The 19,891-nt window shown below is 36.2% G+C and overlaps 1 protein-coding gene across 3 annotated transcripts in view; it reads right to left on the bottom strand.

Annotated features, from left to right (window-relative positions):
• The window catches only part of dop (microtubule-associated serine/threonine (MAST) protein kinase dop), a 1,172,801-nt gene that overhangs the window by 916,946 nt on the left and 235,964 nt on the right, over positions 1-19,891 (bottom strand). For all 3 annotated transcript variants that reach the window (XM_081761418.1, XM_081761420.1, XM_081761421.1), the window contains exons 2-3: positions 12,742-12,900; positions 3,532-3,666 (exon numbers count right to left, since the gene is read on the bottom strand). In XM_081761418.1, the coding sequence (XP_081617544.1) occupies positions 3,532-3,666; positions 12,742-12,894 (288 nt within the window). In that variant the 5' untranslated portion in view covers positions 12,895-12,900. The remainder of the gene's footprint in view (positions 1-3,531; positions 3,667-12,741; positions 12,901-19,891) is intronic.

Genomic DNA, 19,891 nt, shown 5'->3' on the forward strand with positions numbered 1-19,891 from the left:
ACTACATTCTGCAGAAGTACTTCGCCAATAGAAATTAATATTTAATACAGTCGCCTTTGGTATGGGGTTACTGATTTTAACCGTAAAATTTGCATGACACTTATTCTCAATCTGCACCTACATTTGTTTTCAACACAAATGCGTATGGTCGCACTTACCGGACATTGCTAGTTCACTCCCACTTTCTTCCATGCGTTCCTTAGCATCAGTCTTCTGGCGATGTTTATGCTACTTATTCCATATTATGGAATAATTATGAACCAAAGACAATATCTTTTTTTCTTCACGTAATCAAGTTTCAAACCAGAACGATTACATTCAGTTCACAAACGAATAAATCACAGCAGCAAATTACATTGTGTAACCTGTAGTAAAGATAGCAGTGCAATCGTGTTTTCTTAAATTTCACTGAGCAAGCAGAACTGGTGTATGTGTATGTGTGAGCGCGCTGTCCACTTAATCGTCCACTGGAAAAAAACTAACATGTTTGTTTCTTGAAAAAGGAAAGAAAATACGAAGCTTGATTCAGCGATGCAGTATAACAAGTTTCCATTTAAATCAATGTATTTCTTTTGCCTTTTCCGTCCCGTTGAAGGAGGAAAAAGGAAGGATGAAATAGGAGACTTTCGGTGTAATCGTACCCTTAGATGTAATATTTTGTATTTCCAGAAACAATCAAATTGTGGTGTCCTATTTTTTCTAGATGTATTTGGATTGTTGCGATTGAAATATGTATGATGAATATTGCTCTTGAGAAATAGGATAACTATAATACGTGGTTAGTCCAAGTAGTCTAAGGCTGCAGCACACACTTTTGTCAATACTCAGCTAATTTTGGGGTTTCTTCATTCGCGATTGAAGCTTGAATTTACTATGCAAAGAGATCCTCAACTGTATACTGCACCGATCACTTACCAAGAAAGTTGTTCGCTGCCAATAAGCGATAGAGATGCACGAAGAGGTGGCAGTTGGTAGAAGACACGTCAGGAAAATACTTTGTGTAAAGACGGATTTCATACAGAAACACACGGAGAGTCTGCACCGTTCTTTCAGCATCAGATGGAAGTGCATAGTTGTGAAACATGAGAATACGATGCGTCTTGAATATTTCTGGATGCTTCAGGAGAAGATTGTGGTACATTTAATGGAGCAATTTGCAATGATTGTTTTTTCTCTACGAGAAATGCATAGATAATCCCAACATAGACAAAATATCAGAAAAACCTTCTGCGCGTGGAGTGTTAGTTCAGGAAATCTTACTGAACATTGATCAGGATCCAACCACTGTCCTCACCATTTAGAGGATAGTGACAGTGGTTGTCGTAGTGCATCCATTTCTGCATCAGAAATGACAATCCGATACAGCAAACCTTCTCGATAATTCCGCACACTCAGAAAACTGCAACTCTACGTTACGATACTTGTTGGTTAGTGTTAATTTATTTGGCACCCATGAGTTCAACCTTTCCACTCTGCCGATTGCACGTTCCCGCTAAACTATAGCGGTATGGCATGTCCTTAGCTTACCTGCAATTACACAAACACCGAATACATTTCGGTGTTCCTGAGAAGCTCATTAGGATATGCTTTCAACATTGTGTCACTACAACTAAATTTGACAAAACAATTGCGTATGGTAATCATTCCTGGTTTTCGTTCCTCATTGCTGGTCTAAATGCACTGTTGATTTTAAATGTGCAGAATGTCCCAGTAAAGAAAAAATTCACTTGTAATCGCGTGTTCATGGTGCACTTTTACACAACCCTGTTGAGCAACACACTGCCTTCTGACTGAATATCCAAGTTTGTTTTCTGAACTTGTACGGAATTTATAGCGTTATACGGGTGACCTTTGTTTATACACTGGTTGTTTTACACAGAAGAGTTCCCAGTGCTCGTACAACGGGACAATTCAATCGCATCAAATTAATATGTGAAATAAATTGTAACGAAACATGTTCGTCTAATTTTGATTAATTGTATGCTATTATTTCTTTTTACTTTACTGTAAGAGGTCAGAGTTCCTTTGCATTTCATAAATAATCCAAGAATTTGTCTATTAATAATTATTCTTTTAACGAGTTTCATGTTTGTGTTTGTGTAAGCATTGGTTAAGGAAACTACGTGATGTGTTTATTTTTTTCCCTTTTCAAAATAAACAATTTTCCTTTTATAGTATATTTGTTCCCTATTACTAAATATAATATTCTAGCATGCATACTGTTTACACTACTTCTGAAAGTCAAGTACATACATTTATGAGACCAGACGAAAAAAGAATTTCGAGAAATGAGATGAGACTTAAGGGAATCCTACAGAAATCAGGATAAGATTAAATTTCTACAAAATTAAGGAGACGAGACGACGATACGCTATATCTTGTATTATCTTGTCTCGTGAGCAGTACTAACTCTAATCGTGTAGCCTAGGGAAAGAAATTTTTGGAGTGAAGCAAAAAGAAGTTTGGAGGATAATATTGTAAGGATCCTCACCTTCTAGTGTTTGTTACCTCTACGAAGACAAGTCATAATTGTAAGCATGTGCTATTGTTTACCAACACAATTACAAGCAGATGATAGTAGGAGGAAACAGGAAGATGCGAAGGCTGTCCGAAGGAAAACGAAGATGGATGAACCTCTCAGAGGACACCCATAAAAGTGTGGATCGCACGCAAGAGGACCAAAGCATCACTTCTTGACTGAGCAATGAACCTACAACACCTTCTCCTGAGGTTACTTTGGACGGAGGAGTTCTTATTCAAACTCTATCTCTGGAGGTCGCCCTGGGCAAAGGAGATATCCTAATTAGAGTTTACCTCCCGAGGTCGCCAAAGGCAAAAGAGGATCCTTATAAACCGTCTCGTGAGGTCACTACGGACAGAGGAGACTCCTTTCACAAACAAACCCCGCGCAAAGCGGGTTTCCGTACAACCTGAGTCTTAAATATCCGAAGTCACTCTGTGTGTTAAGGATACAATTAAACTTGGAATATTACAAAGAAACTTCGTAAATTGTTTATAGAAACTCATTTTTATAATAAATTAGTGAAGGTCTTATGCCGGACTATTTATTGACTTTACCGAAAAACATTTCAACATAAAACAGAATCTCAAGGAGGTAGGAAACAACAATCCAGATTGAATTAGTTTCGCAAAGATAGGATCTAATAAAAAAAAAGTTTCTACGGCGACGAACATTTGGTCTTAGTCAGCTATAAAGTTACAGTATTTTTTTTTTTTTTTTTTTTTTTTTTTTTTTTTTTTTTTTAGTTTTAACACTGTACTATGGAAATCTTTATGGTTTTGACCCAATCCATGCATATAACACTTTCTGTCAAAGATAAACTTATGACTAAATCCAATGATCGCCGGGAAATTTGTAATTCTTCTCTGATGGTCAAGTCTGTGTGCTCAATGTAAACTGAGAGTCATAATCAAGATTTCTTGAAATATTTTAAGGAGTGCTTATATCTACCAAAAAAAAAAAAAAAACTTAAACCAGTATAACATTTAAACATTTAAAAACAAACTCACCTCCTCAGCCACTTGTTTCTTTGCTGTGTTGACTGCCTTCAAGACCCTCTTTCTTAGAGAAGGATCACTTACATGTTCCAGATCGTTTTCGGTCACTCCAGCAAATTTTGTAAGCGGCATGTCCATTGGATAGATCTTAAAGAAAGACAATGAAATCTTATTACAATGTTCAAAGAACGTATAAAATGAAGTTATTTTCATAATAATCAATTCGCTAACTTCAAAGTAAAAGAATAAAGAAGATAGCATTTATTAATATACTCGTATGATTAGTGATTAGAAAAACACATTAGAATTTATATGTGCCAGATATGTGTAATTAGATCGCTCAACGAGATAGGAAAATACATAATAAACATAAAATGGTATGGCAAATATCTTTCAATAAACTTTTTTCCTATTATTGCTTTCTTAAAAATATAATTTCACATTAAAACTGAACATATGGCACACATCCTTCAGGACATGTTTTTCTACAATTAGTTGAATGCACATAATCAAAGATGACATCTTTCCTAGTTAAATAAAGAGATGTGCAGTAAGGAATTTACTTGGTTCGTTATACCTAAGATATTGTTTACTTGCTATATTATCTATCGTGTGCCATATATCAATGATCAAACTTCTAATACCAATATGCCTAACAACGACCTCACATCATATATCTTCTTTACCAGAAATAATACTCTTCTATGTATCTTCCGGGTGGGTGAAAAGTAACTAGATATTTTTTAATACTCTATAACAACTATAGTGTTTCTGATTTCGTGTTGAAAACAGTGTCATAATATAAAATATTTATGAAGATTTCACATTGCCTGTTCCACTTAGTTCAATCATTGACCGCTAGAAGCAGCATTCGTGATGTAAACAAACATGGTTGATCACTTATCTGTTTACGAGCGAGCTTCCTAATCGTTGGTTGGACGGTGTGGACCTCATGAATGGGCAACAAGAAGTCCAGATTTCACCGTATGATCTTTTTTTCTTCTAGAGCTACACTCAGGGCCGTTTTTAACCTCCCCGGCGCCCTAGGCACTTCAAATTGTTACGCTCTCCCGTATTTCCAGAGCATCCCTTCCTTCAGTTATTACCTTGCCAGTTTTGGTTCGGAGGGATTTTCCCTTAACTCTCTTACTCTTTGGAAAACATTTCCATTATCCACCATCTATAAACCCGCCGTGTCCCGGACTGGTAACCGGCAGCCGTAAGAAGAGGATAGGATTAGGATTTAGATTTCTGGGCTTTCGGCCCATCTAAGGCCATTTAGCCCGTCACGTTTTGAGGGATGACGTCCCTCGGGGAGCACACTATCCGGGGAAAGGGAAGGAAGAGGCCTGGGACCTATAAGTTACGTACCACCCCGGCATTTGCTTGGTGTCAATGAGGAAAACCCAGAAAAATCTCATTCAGGGTGGTTGGCCTGAAAAAGCGTTTTACACTTTTCCGACCGTGTGCCCCCACCGGGAATCAAACCCGAGAATTAAGGACAGGATAGTGGCATGGTTTGGCCACTCTCGTAAACGGTGCACAAGGAATTATTTCCACAGTCTCGGCTTTTGTTTGTTAATAGCAGAAAACATGCATTTTTCCTAATATTAATGCAGTTAATAGTTTGTTTTCACCCCCAGTTATTTTCAGACAACTGTCCTTAAATATTCTTATTTTTCAAGTAATATAAATCTCTATTTTCAGTTAACAAAAGTAAAATTATGCAGTACGTATCACATTTACATTAGCTGCCGAGATTTTTTTTTTGTGTGTGTGTGTGTGTGTGAACCATACCTCCAAAGAATTTAAAATATTTAAAAAAAAAAAAATCAAAGTATGTCAATAACTAAAAGGAATAGTAATTAGTAAGTCGAATTAAATAGTCAAATTAAACGACTGGTTGCAATCTCTTGTCATAAATGACAACATTTTATTGATAAGACAATTGGCTTACACCGGTGGTATAGCGGATACTTCTAACAATATAAATTATCTAACTGTGAGCATTCAAGAACCTTGAGTTTAAAACCAGACATAGTATTTTAGCTTAACTGCATAACATAATTTTTAGATTCACTCAATGTTAAGCCAAATATAAGAGAAAAAAGCTAAATATTTAATTCTTCAAATTTGTCCGTCTCTTTCAGAGACCTAATATCATGTCACATGCCGACAGTTTAAATTCTCTGTAGTCAAACTTTACCTTATTCAGATGCTGCTTAGTTTTGACCAAACAGTGGTCCCTCTTTCGGTATTTTTAATTTCTTAGAGAGTTTTCTATTTCGGAGCAGGATGCACGATGCAGGATGCAGAATGCAGAATGATTTTCTAGTTGCAAACTCCGTCATTTTATATGGACTGTTGTCCTTGTTTGTCTTACCAGGTAGCCCAACCGGAACAAAAATGACGTCCTTTGCACTTGCGTATTTATTTTTTTTCTATTTTTTCGCCCTCCAATTTTTTGCGCCCCCAAATCTTTTGCGCCCTAAGCACATGCCTAAGCGGAAAAACGGCCCTGCCTACACTAAGGACGAAGTATACTAGTTCGTACCTCGCATAGTGGAGGAATTGGACGCAGAAATTCAAGAGGTTATTGCAACATTTCAATTGACTTCCTTCACAAAAGTATATTATATCCCTTGTCGTTTGAGGAAGGTGGTTATGTGCCTCTGCTGAGATTTAACATATTATTATCTTTTTTTTTTCTATGTAACGAATGACACGTACATTTTTTTTCTAACAAATAAGAATCAATATTACATGTATAACAGTTTTGTTTTTAATACTTACTAACTTTTCACCCACCATGTACTGTATACATAAATCTTACAATATACGCATCTTACAATCCACTCATGCTGGAATCATTGGCATGTGTTAAAATTGAAATGTTTTAACACCACCTGCATGTATGGTGTACGTATCTCACAGTGATGCATTCGACAAAATAGGTTCTGGAAACTTCATAAAATGAAATGTGTCTAAAACTTCTTAAGAAAAGACAATTTAACGTTGCAACAAAGTTAGCTAAGTATCACAGGACACAATAAGTGATATTACTACAATAGGGCTACGTCTGCTGACATTTCAAGGAAAATGATAATTCTTGAACTTGGTTTCTTCTTTCTGTTTCTATCTTTTGTAAAGCTGTGTTATACCGTTGTTGCGCTGACCCTCGCAAATGACCCTTTATTATGATTCTAGTACTTTTGTTTAACAAAATATATTTGGAAAAAAAATGTAGAAGTTCTGAATTTTGTAGACTGGATCAAAAGTTAGGCGACTAATAAGCTAACTTCAGAAAATTTTCTCAAACCACAAGTTTTACATTGTGAAATTATTGTTGGACGTGCCTCAAAATTTACGTTTTGACGTTAATACCGGCATCTGCTCTGATATATCTATGGCTATAAGAATCTGTGAGAATCATAGGATACGGAGGATTCATTCCTAAGATGTCGAGTTGATGAGAAAGCGGAGCGATCGTAATGGTGGATATAGCCCAGGGCCGGGGAGGCTAGCCCCCAGCTTTTCAAAGTTTATAGTTTTCTCATGACATACCTGCTATACCCTGGATTCTGGCTGATCCCCCCCCCCAAATTTTCATTTTCTAGATCCGCCTCTGACCATTTGGTAAATCTCGTAAAATCACAAGGTACCAGTGTTAGCTAGAAATCTCAAATTTTGTAGTACACCTAATGGTTATTACAAAGACAAAGTGTGCAAATAGAGAAACTTCTCTACAAGTAAGAAGACATTAAGGTCAAATCATAACTATATTATATTTTTTCGCATAATTCATAAAGATACACTGAAAGTTGTATCTGTAAGTCACTTGTTAAATTACGATTCATCGAAAAGACACTGATAATATTAAAAAGAATTGGATATTACTATAATAATCAATAATGATAACAAGGTTTAATTGTTTATTTTAGTACCAATGAATCTTCCTGTGTTAATTCGAACTGCAATTTTAACTCTAGAGACACCAAGCTCGTATTCGCTACGTCTAGTACCAAAGGGTCAAATTTGCCCGAGCTTTTTTTTTTCCAGTGATTGTTACACTATGTTGAATTTAAGTTAACATTTAAACTAAACTAACAACACAAACCTTTGAAATAGTTCTTTTACATTTATTGTAAATGGTTACATATATGACATTGTTTAGACTATTCAAGTAGAACTATGTATTGTGTTACAATCTGAACGTTGGTTTTGTCTTGATGGTGTAAGTATGCATTTAGGTCCACGTTTAGAATAAATTTTACCACAATCTTGTAAACAAAAAAAAAAAAAAAAAAAAAAAAAAGAGTTTAAATAAGATAGAAGTAATACTTAAAAAGAGTAGGTTTTGGACTAAAAAGAAATTTTGGCAAAAACAAAGACTGGTTACTCCTAGTACCAAAGAGTGGTCAAACCTGCCCGCACCAAATGAACCATTTTTTGTTTACAGAAATAAAATAGATGATATTACAAAACTAACAAAAGTGAACATTACATTCAAACGAACAATGTAAAAATTGAAGAAGAATTAGGAAACACTTTATCCTGAAAAACAGAAAGAAAAAAATGAATGTGGGGTTAAATTTGACCCTGTATGGTATTTGTAGGGTTAACAATAGTGCCTTGCAAGCAACAGTTTTCATGGTTTTTAGAAAGCTGAAAGTATATAGTCAATGATAAGTAAAAATCTACTAATTATAGTTTATTTGTGTGTGTGTGTGTGTGTGCTTTTTAAAAACCAATACCCATGGTTATGTAAAACATATAAACTCATCTGTAAACATATAAACCATGAAACATAAAGTCATAAACTTACATGAAAGAAATAAAAGTCAGAAAACAGTAGAATTAAGTCCTATAGCCAGATCCTGTTCTCACAAAATTCGCTCAACGTATCTTATAAGACTGAAGATATTGAGGGGGCTGACATGAATAATTAACGAAAGCTTTTACGTGCGTCAATACTTTCCCCCAGCCAATCCCACCAAAGTCACTCACAATATAAGAGAAGCCATCGCAAAGGGACACTTTTTCTTGTTTATAGATTAATGTATACATCAAGGGCCAGAAAAAGAGATTCAACAGATAATGGTTTCAGACACCTGTGTTCGGAGCACACGTCATAGTTACTCCTTGCATTTTTCTGATCACAATATGCGTTTACCTTGTTTTTTCTCTGTAATTCAAATATTACTGTTTAAAATACTGTTTTCCTGCTAAGAACAATAACACGACTAATTATGTTAATTATAATTCGTGATTGGACTCTAAAAGCAACAAAAATATACATCCCCTTGTCGAGTTCCTCTGTCTCTGTGTGAAGACTGCCAGATGGGTTCCTTTCCATGGGATACTGGCAGATGCTTGAATTATATCAACTGACAACGAAAGACAAACGGAGTTTATTCTCCAAGGACAGGTCACGGACGCGAAAGCGAGAATTATAATCGAGTTAGTGAGTTGTGTAGGTTTAAAAGTATGTTAAGTTACAGAACAGTACACTGGCGTATCTAGAGATCTCAGCCACTTTCAAACTTTATCAGTAGAGAAAAAATGGGTACACATTCCGTAAGATTGTATGTTGATCAGGTTTTACAACCAGTGTTCCTATTGAGGAAAAATAGCGGAGATACCATGCTTTCTTAAATTTTGCCTAGATATTGTAGTAGTCAAAGTTGAAATATAAAAAAGAGATGGTAGGTTATCTTTAATCTGTACCTATAAAGTGCATGACTTATTATTCAATATCATTTCGTAATTACTATATCCTATCAACTGCCAATAGGCAGAACTAGTTCCACATTGTTTCAAATCTGTCTTACAAGAGTTCTTTTTTTTTTTTTTTTCTTGTATCAAAAGATCCAATATATTTAAATTAAAATTTTTCTTGTGCGCCTTATATCTGGAGAACTACATATAGTGAGCCCAACTCAAACTATCACTTAACTCAGTATGATGTGATTATTCCGTACAAAATACGGAAACTCGATTTAGGAGCCGTTCAAAAATTTTGTGGCCTCTGATCGAAGATCCAATATATTTCAATCAACATTTTTTTTCTTGTACGCCTTATATCTGGGGAACTACATATAGTGTAGCCAAACCCAAATTATGACTTAACTCGGTACGATCTGCTTTTTTCGTTGAAAATACGAAAACTCGATTTTGTAGCCGTTCAAAAATTTTGTGTCCCCTGATCCAAGAAATAATTATTGGCCAAGATCGCAATCTTTTAATGCATTTTTGGGGCGGATAGTTCCTAAAATTCTTGACCAAAACCGCAATTTTTTGATACATTTTTTTGGAGGGGGTAATTCCTAAAATTCTTGTTTTATTCACGTTTTCATAATCATTTGAAACGTCTTTTCTTATAACATATTTTGCGAGTAGTGTTAAGTTTTGTAATTCTCTAGCCTGAGTTTATTCTGTATCCGGAAAGTATTGTAAATATTATGCTTGCTTCGTATATTTACGGTTGAACTTTTCTGCTCTTTCTGTACCATTTGACACGTAAATCTACATCGCAAAATTGATTTAATTAACTTGCTGCAGGGATTTCCAGAGGCGAATTTTAGGGCGCAGGTTTCACCCATAGGGTTTTTAGATGGAATTTAATTTTTCATTGAAAATGACATAATCATACTTTGGTCATACAATAATGATGTTTTTAATTACGGCAAAAGGTTCCGAAATTGAATAACATTTAGTGTACAAAGCAACATATCTTGATTCCTTCACAACCAACTTTGGTCCCCTCTGCTACTTCTTTTTTTGGGGGGAGGGGGGAGGGAGGAAAAAATAATATTGGGAGACTGCGCTCATGCACTTTGGATTGATGAGCACCACTGTCATGAACATTCACAAGCAACTGCCTCTATTGCTGGAAGCTGCTGGAAAGTAAGAGGACTAACTAACTATGGCTTATGGAACCCAGAGGTTCAATGCCGCGTTTACAAAACCTCTCCATTGACTCTGTCCTTAGCCAACTGGATCCAGTTTCTACTAATTTACTAAAATCTACTAACTTACCAGAATTTATTAAAATCAACAAAGAGGTTATCAATGAGGAACTTCTTACCCTTTAGTTCATATACAGAAGTTCCTCATAAGCCTTCGACTCTTCCATTCCATCTCGAATTTCTTTAGGCTTTCCATCAAAACAAAGTTACATCAAAAGCTTTCTTTGAAATGAACAAATATTACCGCACTTCTTCCCCTTCCTCTTGTATATACTACCAATTTTCTTATTTGTTCTGGCTTAAAATCTTCTGTTCAATACTAGAAGCATACTTTCTGTACTACATGCGACGTGAGGCTAAACTGTCTAGTTCTCACATCGTTTTTAATATCATTTATTAGTCCTTGAATCATTACTATCTCTAAAAGAGCATATCGGACGATTTCTCACTTCATGTATCATTACTAATTTAGAAAACTACTTTGCTTTGTCTTTCCGGTATTAGTGTTAATAAACTCAATCGTAGGTTGCAGCGTTCGACAAAATCAATTGAAATCAATTGCAATTGATCAATCAATTGAAAGTAATTGCTCTGCAAATTAATTGCAATTGATTTCAATTTGTAATTGCCAATTAATTTCAATTGCAATTGAATGACTGTATTCAATTGCAATTACTTTCTAGAGAAATTACTTTCAATCGATTGATTAATTGCAATTGATTCTCCTTTATTAATGGCCAACTGCAATTAACAATTGACCATTTCTTACTTCAATTGTTAATTCAATTAACAATTAAATTTACAGATTAATTTTTAATTGTAAATTCAATTTAAATTTGTCAAACACTGGTATGTTGTACATCCATGTTACCTTTTCATTGCTAATTCTCTAAGAACTTGTTGCTTGCACTTGTTCCTCAATATCACAAATCCTTCGTCACGACAAACATCATTTTCTTTTAACATTTAGAGCCGATTAACAATGTAAACTCGATGAAATATTGAAACTTATTTTCTATGTTTCTTTTCGTTACTTTGTTTTCTTCTATTGCCATCTGAAAGTAAAAATTACCTTTTCTGTAGTAACTCTGTCCGAAGTATACCTAATCTTACCTAACTTTAGACCAGAATTAATCTAAAGTAACGAATGACCCTTGTAAATATTACCAGGAAAATTAATTATGCCATGTTGTCAGGTTACTAATGAAATATTTACTTACGAAATATGAACAAAATCACCTGCGTCGTTTTTGAGAAACTCCTACCTCTTCTGGATTTTCCCAAGAAATGTTTTATACCAAAGTATTGGATTGGGTTATTAATAAAATAATTAATAGTTATGAAATTTAAACAAAATCGTTAGAGCCATTTCGAGAAAGCAGGGATAAACCACCTTAGTTTTGGTAGTATGAAGATAATTCGAGAATCACCCCTATGGAATCTTATATATATATACATACACAGATACATACATATATATATATATATATATATATATATATATATATATATATATATATATATATATATATATATATATATATATATATATATATATATATATACTTAAAGTTTGATGCAGATACGTTGAATGGTACGATCTCTAGGCGAGTGAACACCTTTACATCAGGGCGAACGAACAGACATCGAATACTCACTTCTTCGGTATGTAAGAGCAACGAAACGATTATGCCTTTCAGGGCAAGAGAGGCGGATCATTAAGGCAAGTTAATGATGATGGGCGAATTGGTGGAATGAAATTGTGAGAGGAAATTAAGAGTACCCCGAGAAAGCCCACGCACACGATGTTGTCCGCCACAAACTTACTTGGACGGGAATGGAATGAGGGACCCCACGCATCAGAGATGAGAGCTCTTCCACTGAGCTACCGCACTCCCAATAGAGACTCTTGAGTTTTTAAAATATTAGAATCTATTGTAAGGAGTGAAATCTAAAAACAATATCAATACTTATTATAGTTCAAAACTTCTTGGGATTTTAAATCTGTAACGTTTTGTTTTGCATCCAAATCGTTTAAAATTCAAATTTGTTTGATGATTAGATAAAACCTCACAACTTGTACTTAACAAATCCCATATATATATATATATATATATATATATATATATATATATATATATATATATATATATATATATATATATATATATATATATATATATATGTATGTATGTATGTATGTATATTTCCTTACACAATAATTTTACTCTTTTAGCTACTGCTATGTGTTTACCTGCAAGATTTCCTCTACTTTGTGCTGCTTTACAAAATCTCCCAGAACAGCCACTTTGCGATTTGTGGGTGCCGAAGACGATCTTCCAAACATGGAACGCCTCCACCGTCGCCATCTGTTGAGCGAAATATCAACTTCGAGCTCTGATGACATGGCTTCCTACGAGAAAGGCAACAAAAGTGATGTAGTTAGAAAGAGCAGCTGATTGAAGGTATTGATTTAGACTGCCAGGAACCCTTGAGGTTCAAGGCAAGCCACATAGAAAAGAGCAGCAAGTTTTCACCGTTCAATTAGTACACAAGCAATTTAGAAATAGATAAAGAGAACTCTTTTCTTGAACCGAAGTTATTTCATTAGGCCATGGCTTGTTAGGGTCGTTTGTCTCAGATTTTAAAGGAGACGGCTTCTGGTATTACATAGTATAAACTATATACAACTTCTGTTCAAAGATTTTAAAAAATAGGCTAAAGAGACATGTTAAAGGAAAAACAAAACTGCAGTAATTGTACGTATTATTTAAGTATCTCAGGATCTGAGAATAAATACCTCTCTCTTTAGCCTATATTTGCCTATGTTATTTATACGCATTTAATGAATATTCGTCGATTACATATGCATTACATTTCAAAATTTTATTTACCTAATATAAATACAATAAAGAGTTAATAAATTTTGGTTACGGGTACCTTGGTCCACGCCCCAGACCAAGACGAAGTGTTTTTTTTTTTTTTCAAAATTCGAACCAGGGGGTCTCAGGGAGCGTTTACCGGGACATGTAAAAGTAGTAGAAAATGACCGATATTAGTGTCGAATTCATAGTTTTTACGGTTGCTGAGATCAATGGTGAGACTTCTATCACATTAACTTCCAAATTCACCCCATTCGGCTGCGTGCCGGGGGTCACCGTGGGGGATATCGAGATATGTAAAAATAATCCAAAATGACTGATATTAGTGTGAAATCCATAGTTTTCGGGGTCGCTGAGCTCAATGGTGAAACTCAAGATCAAATTTAGCCCCCATCAGCTAAGGAACGGGGCCCATAATAAAGGTTGTTACCGAGACATGTAAAAATAGTCGAAAATGACAGATATTAGTGTGAAATGCATAGTTTTGTCTACATTCATGTTGTTTTCTTCTGTTTAGCAGTAGATGGTTTTATTGTGGTTAAAAACGGGTTAGATAATTGCATTATTAGTAACCGTGCTCATTATTAAAGCCATCCCAATGAAAACACATCTACGTTGTCGGATATGCATTCACACAAAATACACACTTTTTCAAAAAGAATATACGTGTTACGAAGAATTATTTTGTCCAAACTATCGACCGCTGCGCCTCGGCTCGGCTATTGGAGAAACGAATATATAGTCTAGTTTATATTAATAGCCACTATATGTCAGTTGTCTTCTGTTTTGCTTGATAACCGTTATATGTTTAAAATGGCTACTCCGCAGCAGAAATCATTTTGTGTTCCCGATGTTGCGAAGTGCAATTTCGTGATTACAGTGCAAAGACATTTAAGGTTGAGGTACCAAATTGATCCTCCGAATGAGTGGAACATTCGCAGATGGTATCGACAGTTTTTAGATACAGGATGTGTATGTAAAGGAAAGAGCCCTGGCCGCCCTCGTGTTTCTGAAGAAAATGTTGCACGAATTCAAACTGATTTCCGACGTAGTCCTTCAAAATCAACTCGTCGTGCCAGTGGGGACTTACAAGTGCCGACAACAACATTTTGGCTTGTTTTAAGACGTCGGTTGGTTATGAAGCCGTACAAGTTACAGCTTTTACAAGCTCTGCGTCCTGATGACAAACGCAAACGTGTGGCATTTTATAACGAGATTCTGAATGTTATTGACAATGATAACACTGTTGCACAACGCATCATGTTCACTGATGAAGCGACTTTCCGTGTTAGTGGTCAGGTAAACAAACAAAATGTTCGAATTTGGGGCCTACAAAACCCACATGCAGTCATTGAACATGTACAAGATTCGCCGAAAGCCAATGTGTTTTGTGCGATATCCCGATCATCTGTTTATGGCCCATTCTTCTTTAATGAAAACACGGTTAACAGTCAGCAGTATCTTGCTATGTTACAAAACTGGTTGTTTCCGAGGCTGCACGAAGACAACTTCATTTTTCAACAAGACGGGGCACCCCCTCACTGGAGTCGCCAAGTGCGTAAATATCTGAATGAAACTCTACCGAACCGTTGTGTTGGTCGTCAAGGAGCTGGCGACTTAGTATGTCTCAGCTGGCCTCCACGGTCACCGGATTTGAACCCTTTGACTTTTTCCTGTGAGGTTTCGTTAAAGACAACGTTTATGTACCACCACTCCCACAGAACCTGGAAGAATTGGAGAACAGGATCCGTACTGCCATAACATCAGTGACGCATGACATGCTTGCCCGAGTATGGGAGGAATTTGAGTATCGATGTGATATTGTTTGTGTCGCTGATAGAGGTCATATTGAACATCTGTAATTCGAACTTTGAACTGTAATTTGAATTTGAGAGGTTCGTAAATATGTGTGTAAAATTTCATATTCGTATGTTTTAAAGTTTAATAAATATATGCATTCGAAATACGTATATATATTTTTAAAACAGAGTGTAGATCAAATTTCAGAAATGTTTCTTAATTGCTCCTTCGTTGTTTAGTTAGTTTGTATAGATATTCTATCTGACCCGTACGAAGGACGGACATAACAGCTAGTTTCTAATAAAATTAATTTATTAAAATATATAAATTATTTTTATATATGTTCATAGTAATTGAACGCAATGCCTCTGTGTAATCCGAGTTGTGTTAACACCTATTACTTCTACTTCATCGCACTTTGAGGTAAATTGTTAAAATGGTGGTGGTTACATCAACTTCTTGACATGGTTACCTGGAATGTGGAGTGATTTTATCAACACATCATTGGTTGTAGAGTTCTGCATGCAATTGTCATATAATTACGTTCCCATGGGATACATTATCATGGATTTCGACTTTTCGAAGTTGATTTTCATTCCATATGGTTTATCAGTGTCAATTATTTTATTCATCGTCTCCTAACGCTTTTCTTCGGTTCTAGCTATAATAACTGTGTCATCCACGTACCTGACCTTGTTAATGATTTGTTCTTCAACCTTGAAATCTCTCTCGAGTTATGGGAGATCAAATTTGGAATTTGGACTTAGACAAATTAAAAAAAAAAAAATCTCTCTAGTTGCTATTTAGAACAAAAAAAAATATATGGAACAAATATGTTAATATGGAAAAATAAGAAATTAAACTATTAGATGGTTGGTTATGAGTAGTTTGTGCTTCACCGTTAGGAAAAGACACACAACAACAATACAATCCGCTGGCTAGTGGCTTATTTTACTACTACAAACTTTCAAAGAGTACCACTCACATGCCCGTATCATACACCAGAAACGGGAAATTAGGGAAAATCCAGGAAATTTTCCGAAAAAGATCCCTTTTGAAAATATTGAGCCCTTCGAGCCCGGGCCCAGGCTAGGGTTGGCGTAGAAATCTTTAAAAAATATATAAATAGAGGTTTACGAAATGCGAATGCAAAACTTCAATATGATAACTTGAAAGATAAGGGCGATAAAAATTGAAAATTGCCTCAAGAAAAAAAAAATGTAATGTCACGCCCCAGCCCCTATTTGGATCCACCAAGTTGACCATCTGGTTCCAAAACGCATCTGGGGTATTCTTTGGTCCATATATAAATGCCTGTTATAGGACCTAAATAAGCGATTAAAGACAACACTGCTTCATGGTACGAAAACGTACCATGAATCGTGTAAAGGATACAGTATATCTCGGCGAGACCAAAGTGGCTAAGTGATAGAGTGTTTATATATGGTTGTCTCTGATTCGATTCCAGCTCACGCCAATTGAACTTTGTGGTGGACAAACAGCGGAAAGAATTTCTCCCGTTTTCTCTCTCACTTTCTTCATTCCATAACTTCATTCGTTCTAATTATCACAGTCTTTTTTAGGCTTCACATCATAGGCATGGAACGTAAAACTGAATATTTCAATTCGCTTCATTTTTGGTATGTCTCATCTTTTGTCATTTTTCTCCCCATTAAACGTTAACAATAATAGAGTTTATGTAGTAGATGCAGTGTGTACTTATAATAAAGACACCATAAGGATTTGCTAAAAGAAACTTTTAGTAAAAATGTAATGTCAGTGTTAACCTTATCTCTCTTGACTAGTAGGAGTCCTGCAAATAAGTGTCACGACGTTTATACTGTGGCAGTTGTCAAGGTAACGTAGAAATCAAGGTTCTCCTTGGTTGCTGAGTCTTGTCAATCTTGGAATCGAAGTGTCTTTCAAGAAACTCAACAGATGTCCTCCTCGCCTGTCTCTTGACAGATACGCATGACTGATCGACCTGCTATGTAGATGGCACCGGTGACCTGTTTTACCTCAATCTTATGATTTTTTTTTTCTCGTTGAACATTCACTTAAGAGCAGGTTGTACCAATGTTGAGAGCATGTTGATGGTTCCTCATGTTTCTTAAATCTCATACCAACAGGCATGCATACGCACTCACCATATACAGGGTGTTTCAAATCAACACCGGCAACGTTTGGGAGGTGATTCCTGACACCAAGATAAGACAAAAAAAAATATAGACCAACCCGGGTGCACAAATGCTTCCTTTCGGAGTTATAGGTTGCCCTAAACATGAAAAATGAAGCTCCAAAACTATGGCACCTACCATAGTTGGGACAAGACTTCACTTAGGAACTAATATGTGACCTATCTATGTTTCAGAATCACCCAATAATTTTTGTAGAATGAGTTTGGCTATGGGCATATATTTTGAAGTACTCACCGACTACCTCTATAAAAATTGTTGCGGAAGTACCGGAAGATTCTGAAACTTGGATATTTGGATAGGGCACGTACAAGTTCCTAAGTGAAGTACTGTAGGTCCCATAGTTTTGGAGTTATGGCCCAAGTAGAATTTTGGGTTGGCAAATGGTTGGGCGAACCGATCATAGTTGGTTGGCCAATGGTGATTTATGCCAACAATTATTTGCAACGTTGGGCCAACAGAAGATTTTGTACAGTTGGCCAACCAACCAATGGACGACAGTGTGCCAACCATGGAAGAGTTGGGCCAACGAAATTCGAACAAGATGCCAACGAGAAAATCACAGTTGGCCAACGATCGTTATCCTACAATCTACCAACTATGGTGTGGTTGGGCCAATGGAATGCCAATAAAACACTAACGTGAAAAAAACAGTTGGCCAACGATCTTTATCCTACGGAACGCCAACATTGTGACAACAAAATAGAACATCGTCTTTCGATGCGTTGCCGAAGCAACGATGCACCTACGTTGAACCACTGTTTTGTTTTCGCTTGTTGGCATCAATGGTTGATGGATTGTCGAATTTGCCGTTCGGATTTTGATAGTGGCTTTGCCAACGATGTCTACAAATAGACAACGGTTGGCACACCGTTTGACAACGAAAATGTTACTTGGGGGACCTTTAAACTTCATTTTTTTCATGTTTCCGACAGCGTATAACTCCGAAAAGAAGCATTTGTGCACCCGGGTAGGTCTATATATATATATATATATATATATATATATATATATATATATATATATATATATATATATATATATATATATATATATATATAATTTTAAGTGACTTAGTGCGTGATTGATTAACGGTTTGCGTCAACGCAATGCTAAATTCTCGTTTTGGTTTGCAATAATCAACATAGTAGTTATAGCGGCATTTTACAATTCTTATGTTGCATTGCGGTCCCAATTTTGCGAAAACTGGTACGGAATGAGGCCCTAAATATATTTAAAAAGAAGAGCAAAAGAAACAAAAATGTGCTACATAATATTGCTAGTCATATCGCCCTAGTGACAGATAAACCGAGGTGAACCGAACTCAGAAGTTTCCGGCATGAAAAGCTATGGAACACAGTCTCTGTTGTGAATTCGAGTTTGTCTCTGCCTGAGCATGACCATCAAATATAGTGATCTTTATTCCTTAAACTAGTGAAAGCCAAACTGTCGATCACGAGTTACTAGTAGCTCGCGGGGACATTTTCCATCATTCTTCCACTGAGCTGACGCTAACGACAGGGGGTGCTGATGACAACAACTGCTTGTTTCTCCCGCGCAACTGCCATTGGCAGCATCATCTCACAGGTCATTTTACCAGGTTATCATAAAATAAGTATCGCTGTTCAAAGAACTCTGGAGACGTAACCACTCGACAGAATGCAACCAAACTTGATAGGTTGCATTTAGAAACATGCAAAAGCGATTGGCGTAGAAAATAAAATTAGTTCCAATTTTTGCCACCAGAGGTAATTGTGGCGCTAAGTGATGCTAAATGATAAAAAAGGTTGCAATTATCTGTCCTGTAGGTCTCGTAGCATTGATTACCAATGCTATTAATAGTCCCTGCTCAGTGGCGGATTTACGTGGGGGGAGGTAAACGAAAGCATCCCTTTAAAATTCTTGGATATCTTACGAAAACGAAGTTAAATTTTAGTCTTTCCTGTGCTCTTAAAAGGCAAGCTCCCTCCAAAATTCCAGGAAAAGATTAGTGTCAAATCTCGTCTCCAGAGGCTGTTGTTTCTCTGTTCACTGTTAAGTACGGTAAGTGTGTTATGGACGATAAGATATATTATTGATATTCAGTGAAATAAAGGCATAATTATGCCCGCTGCGACGCATGGCATTGATTTGTACTCCTATTAATAACCCCGTGGTGTAGTGATGTGTCATGGGCGATTATGGTGATGTGAGGTTCAGCCCAAAGGCAAGTCTTAGACGTGAAGATCCTTGGGCGAAGAAAACCCATGGCGACTAGTACCGTATGAGACAATGATGACGTTCTAACGACGGGACCTACAGGTTATCATGGGATCCGACTAAGTGTGTCTTCACCGGAAATCGAACCCGAGACGCCTTGTTCACAAGGCAGAGTGTGGGAAGAAAGAAAAGAAGCAAACATCATCTGACCACCATTAATTCACTTCTGGCACATAGTGGCACCCGTATCACTGAAACACATGCAGGAGTGAGTAAGCACCTGGAGAGGTAATTACAGCCATCCTTATCATTTAGCATCACTAGTGTC

The sequence above is a fragment of the Thermobia domestica genome, chromosome 6, assembly GCF_964235325.1.
Source record: "Thermobia domestica chromosome 6, izTheDome1.hap1.1, whole genome shotgun sequence".
Classification (NCBI taxonomy): Eukaryota; Metazoa; Arthropoda; class Insecta; order Zygentoma; family Lepismatidae; genus Thermobia; species Thermobia domestica.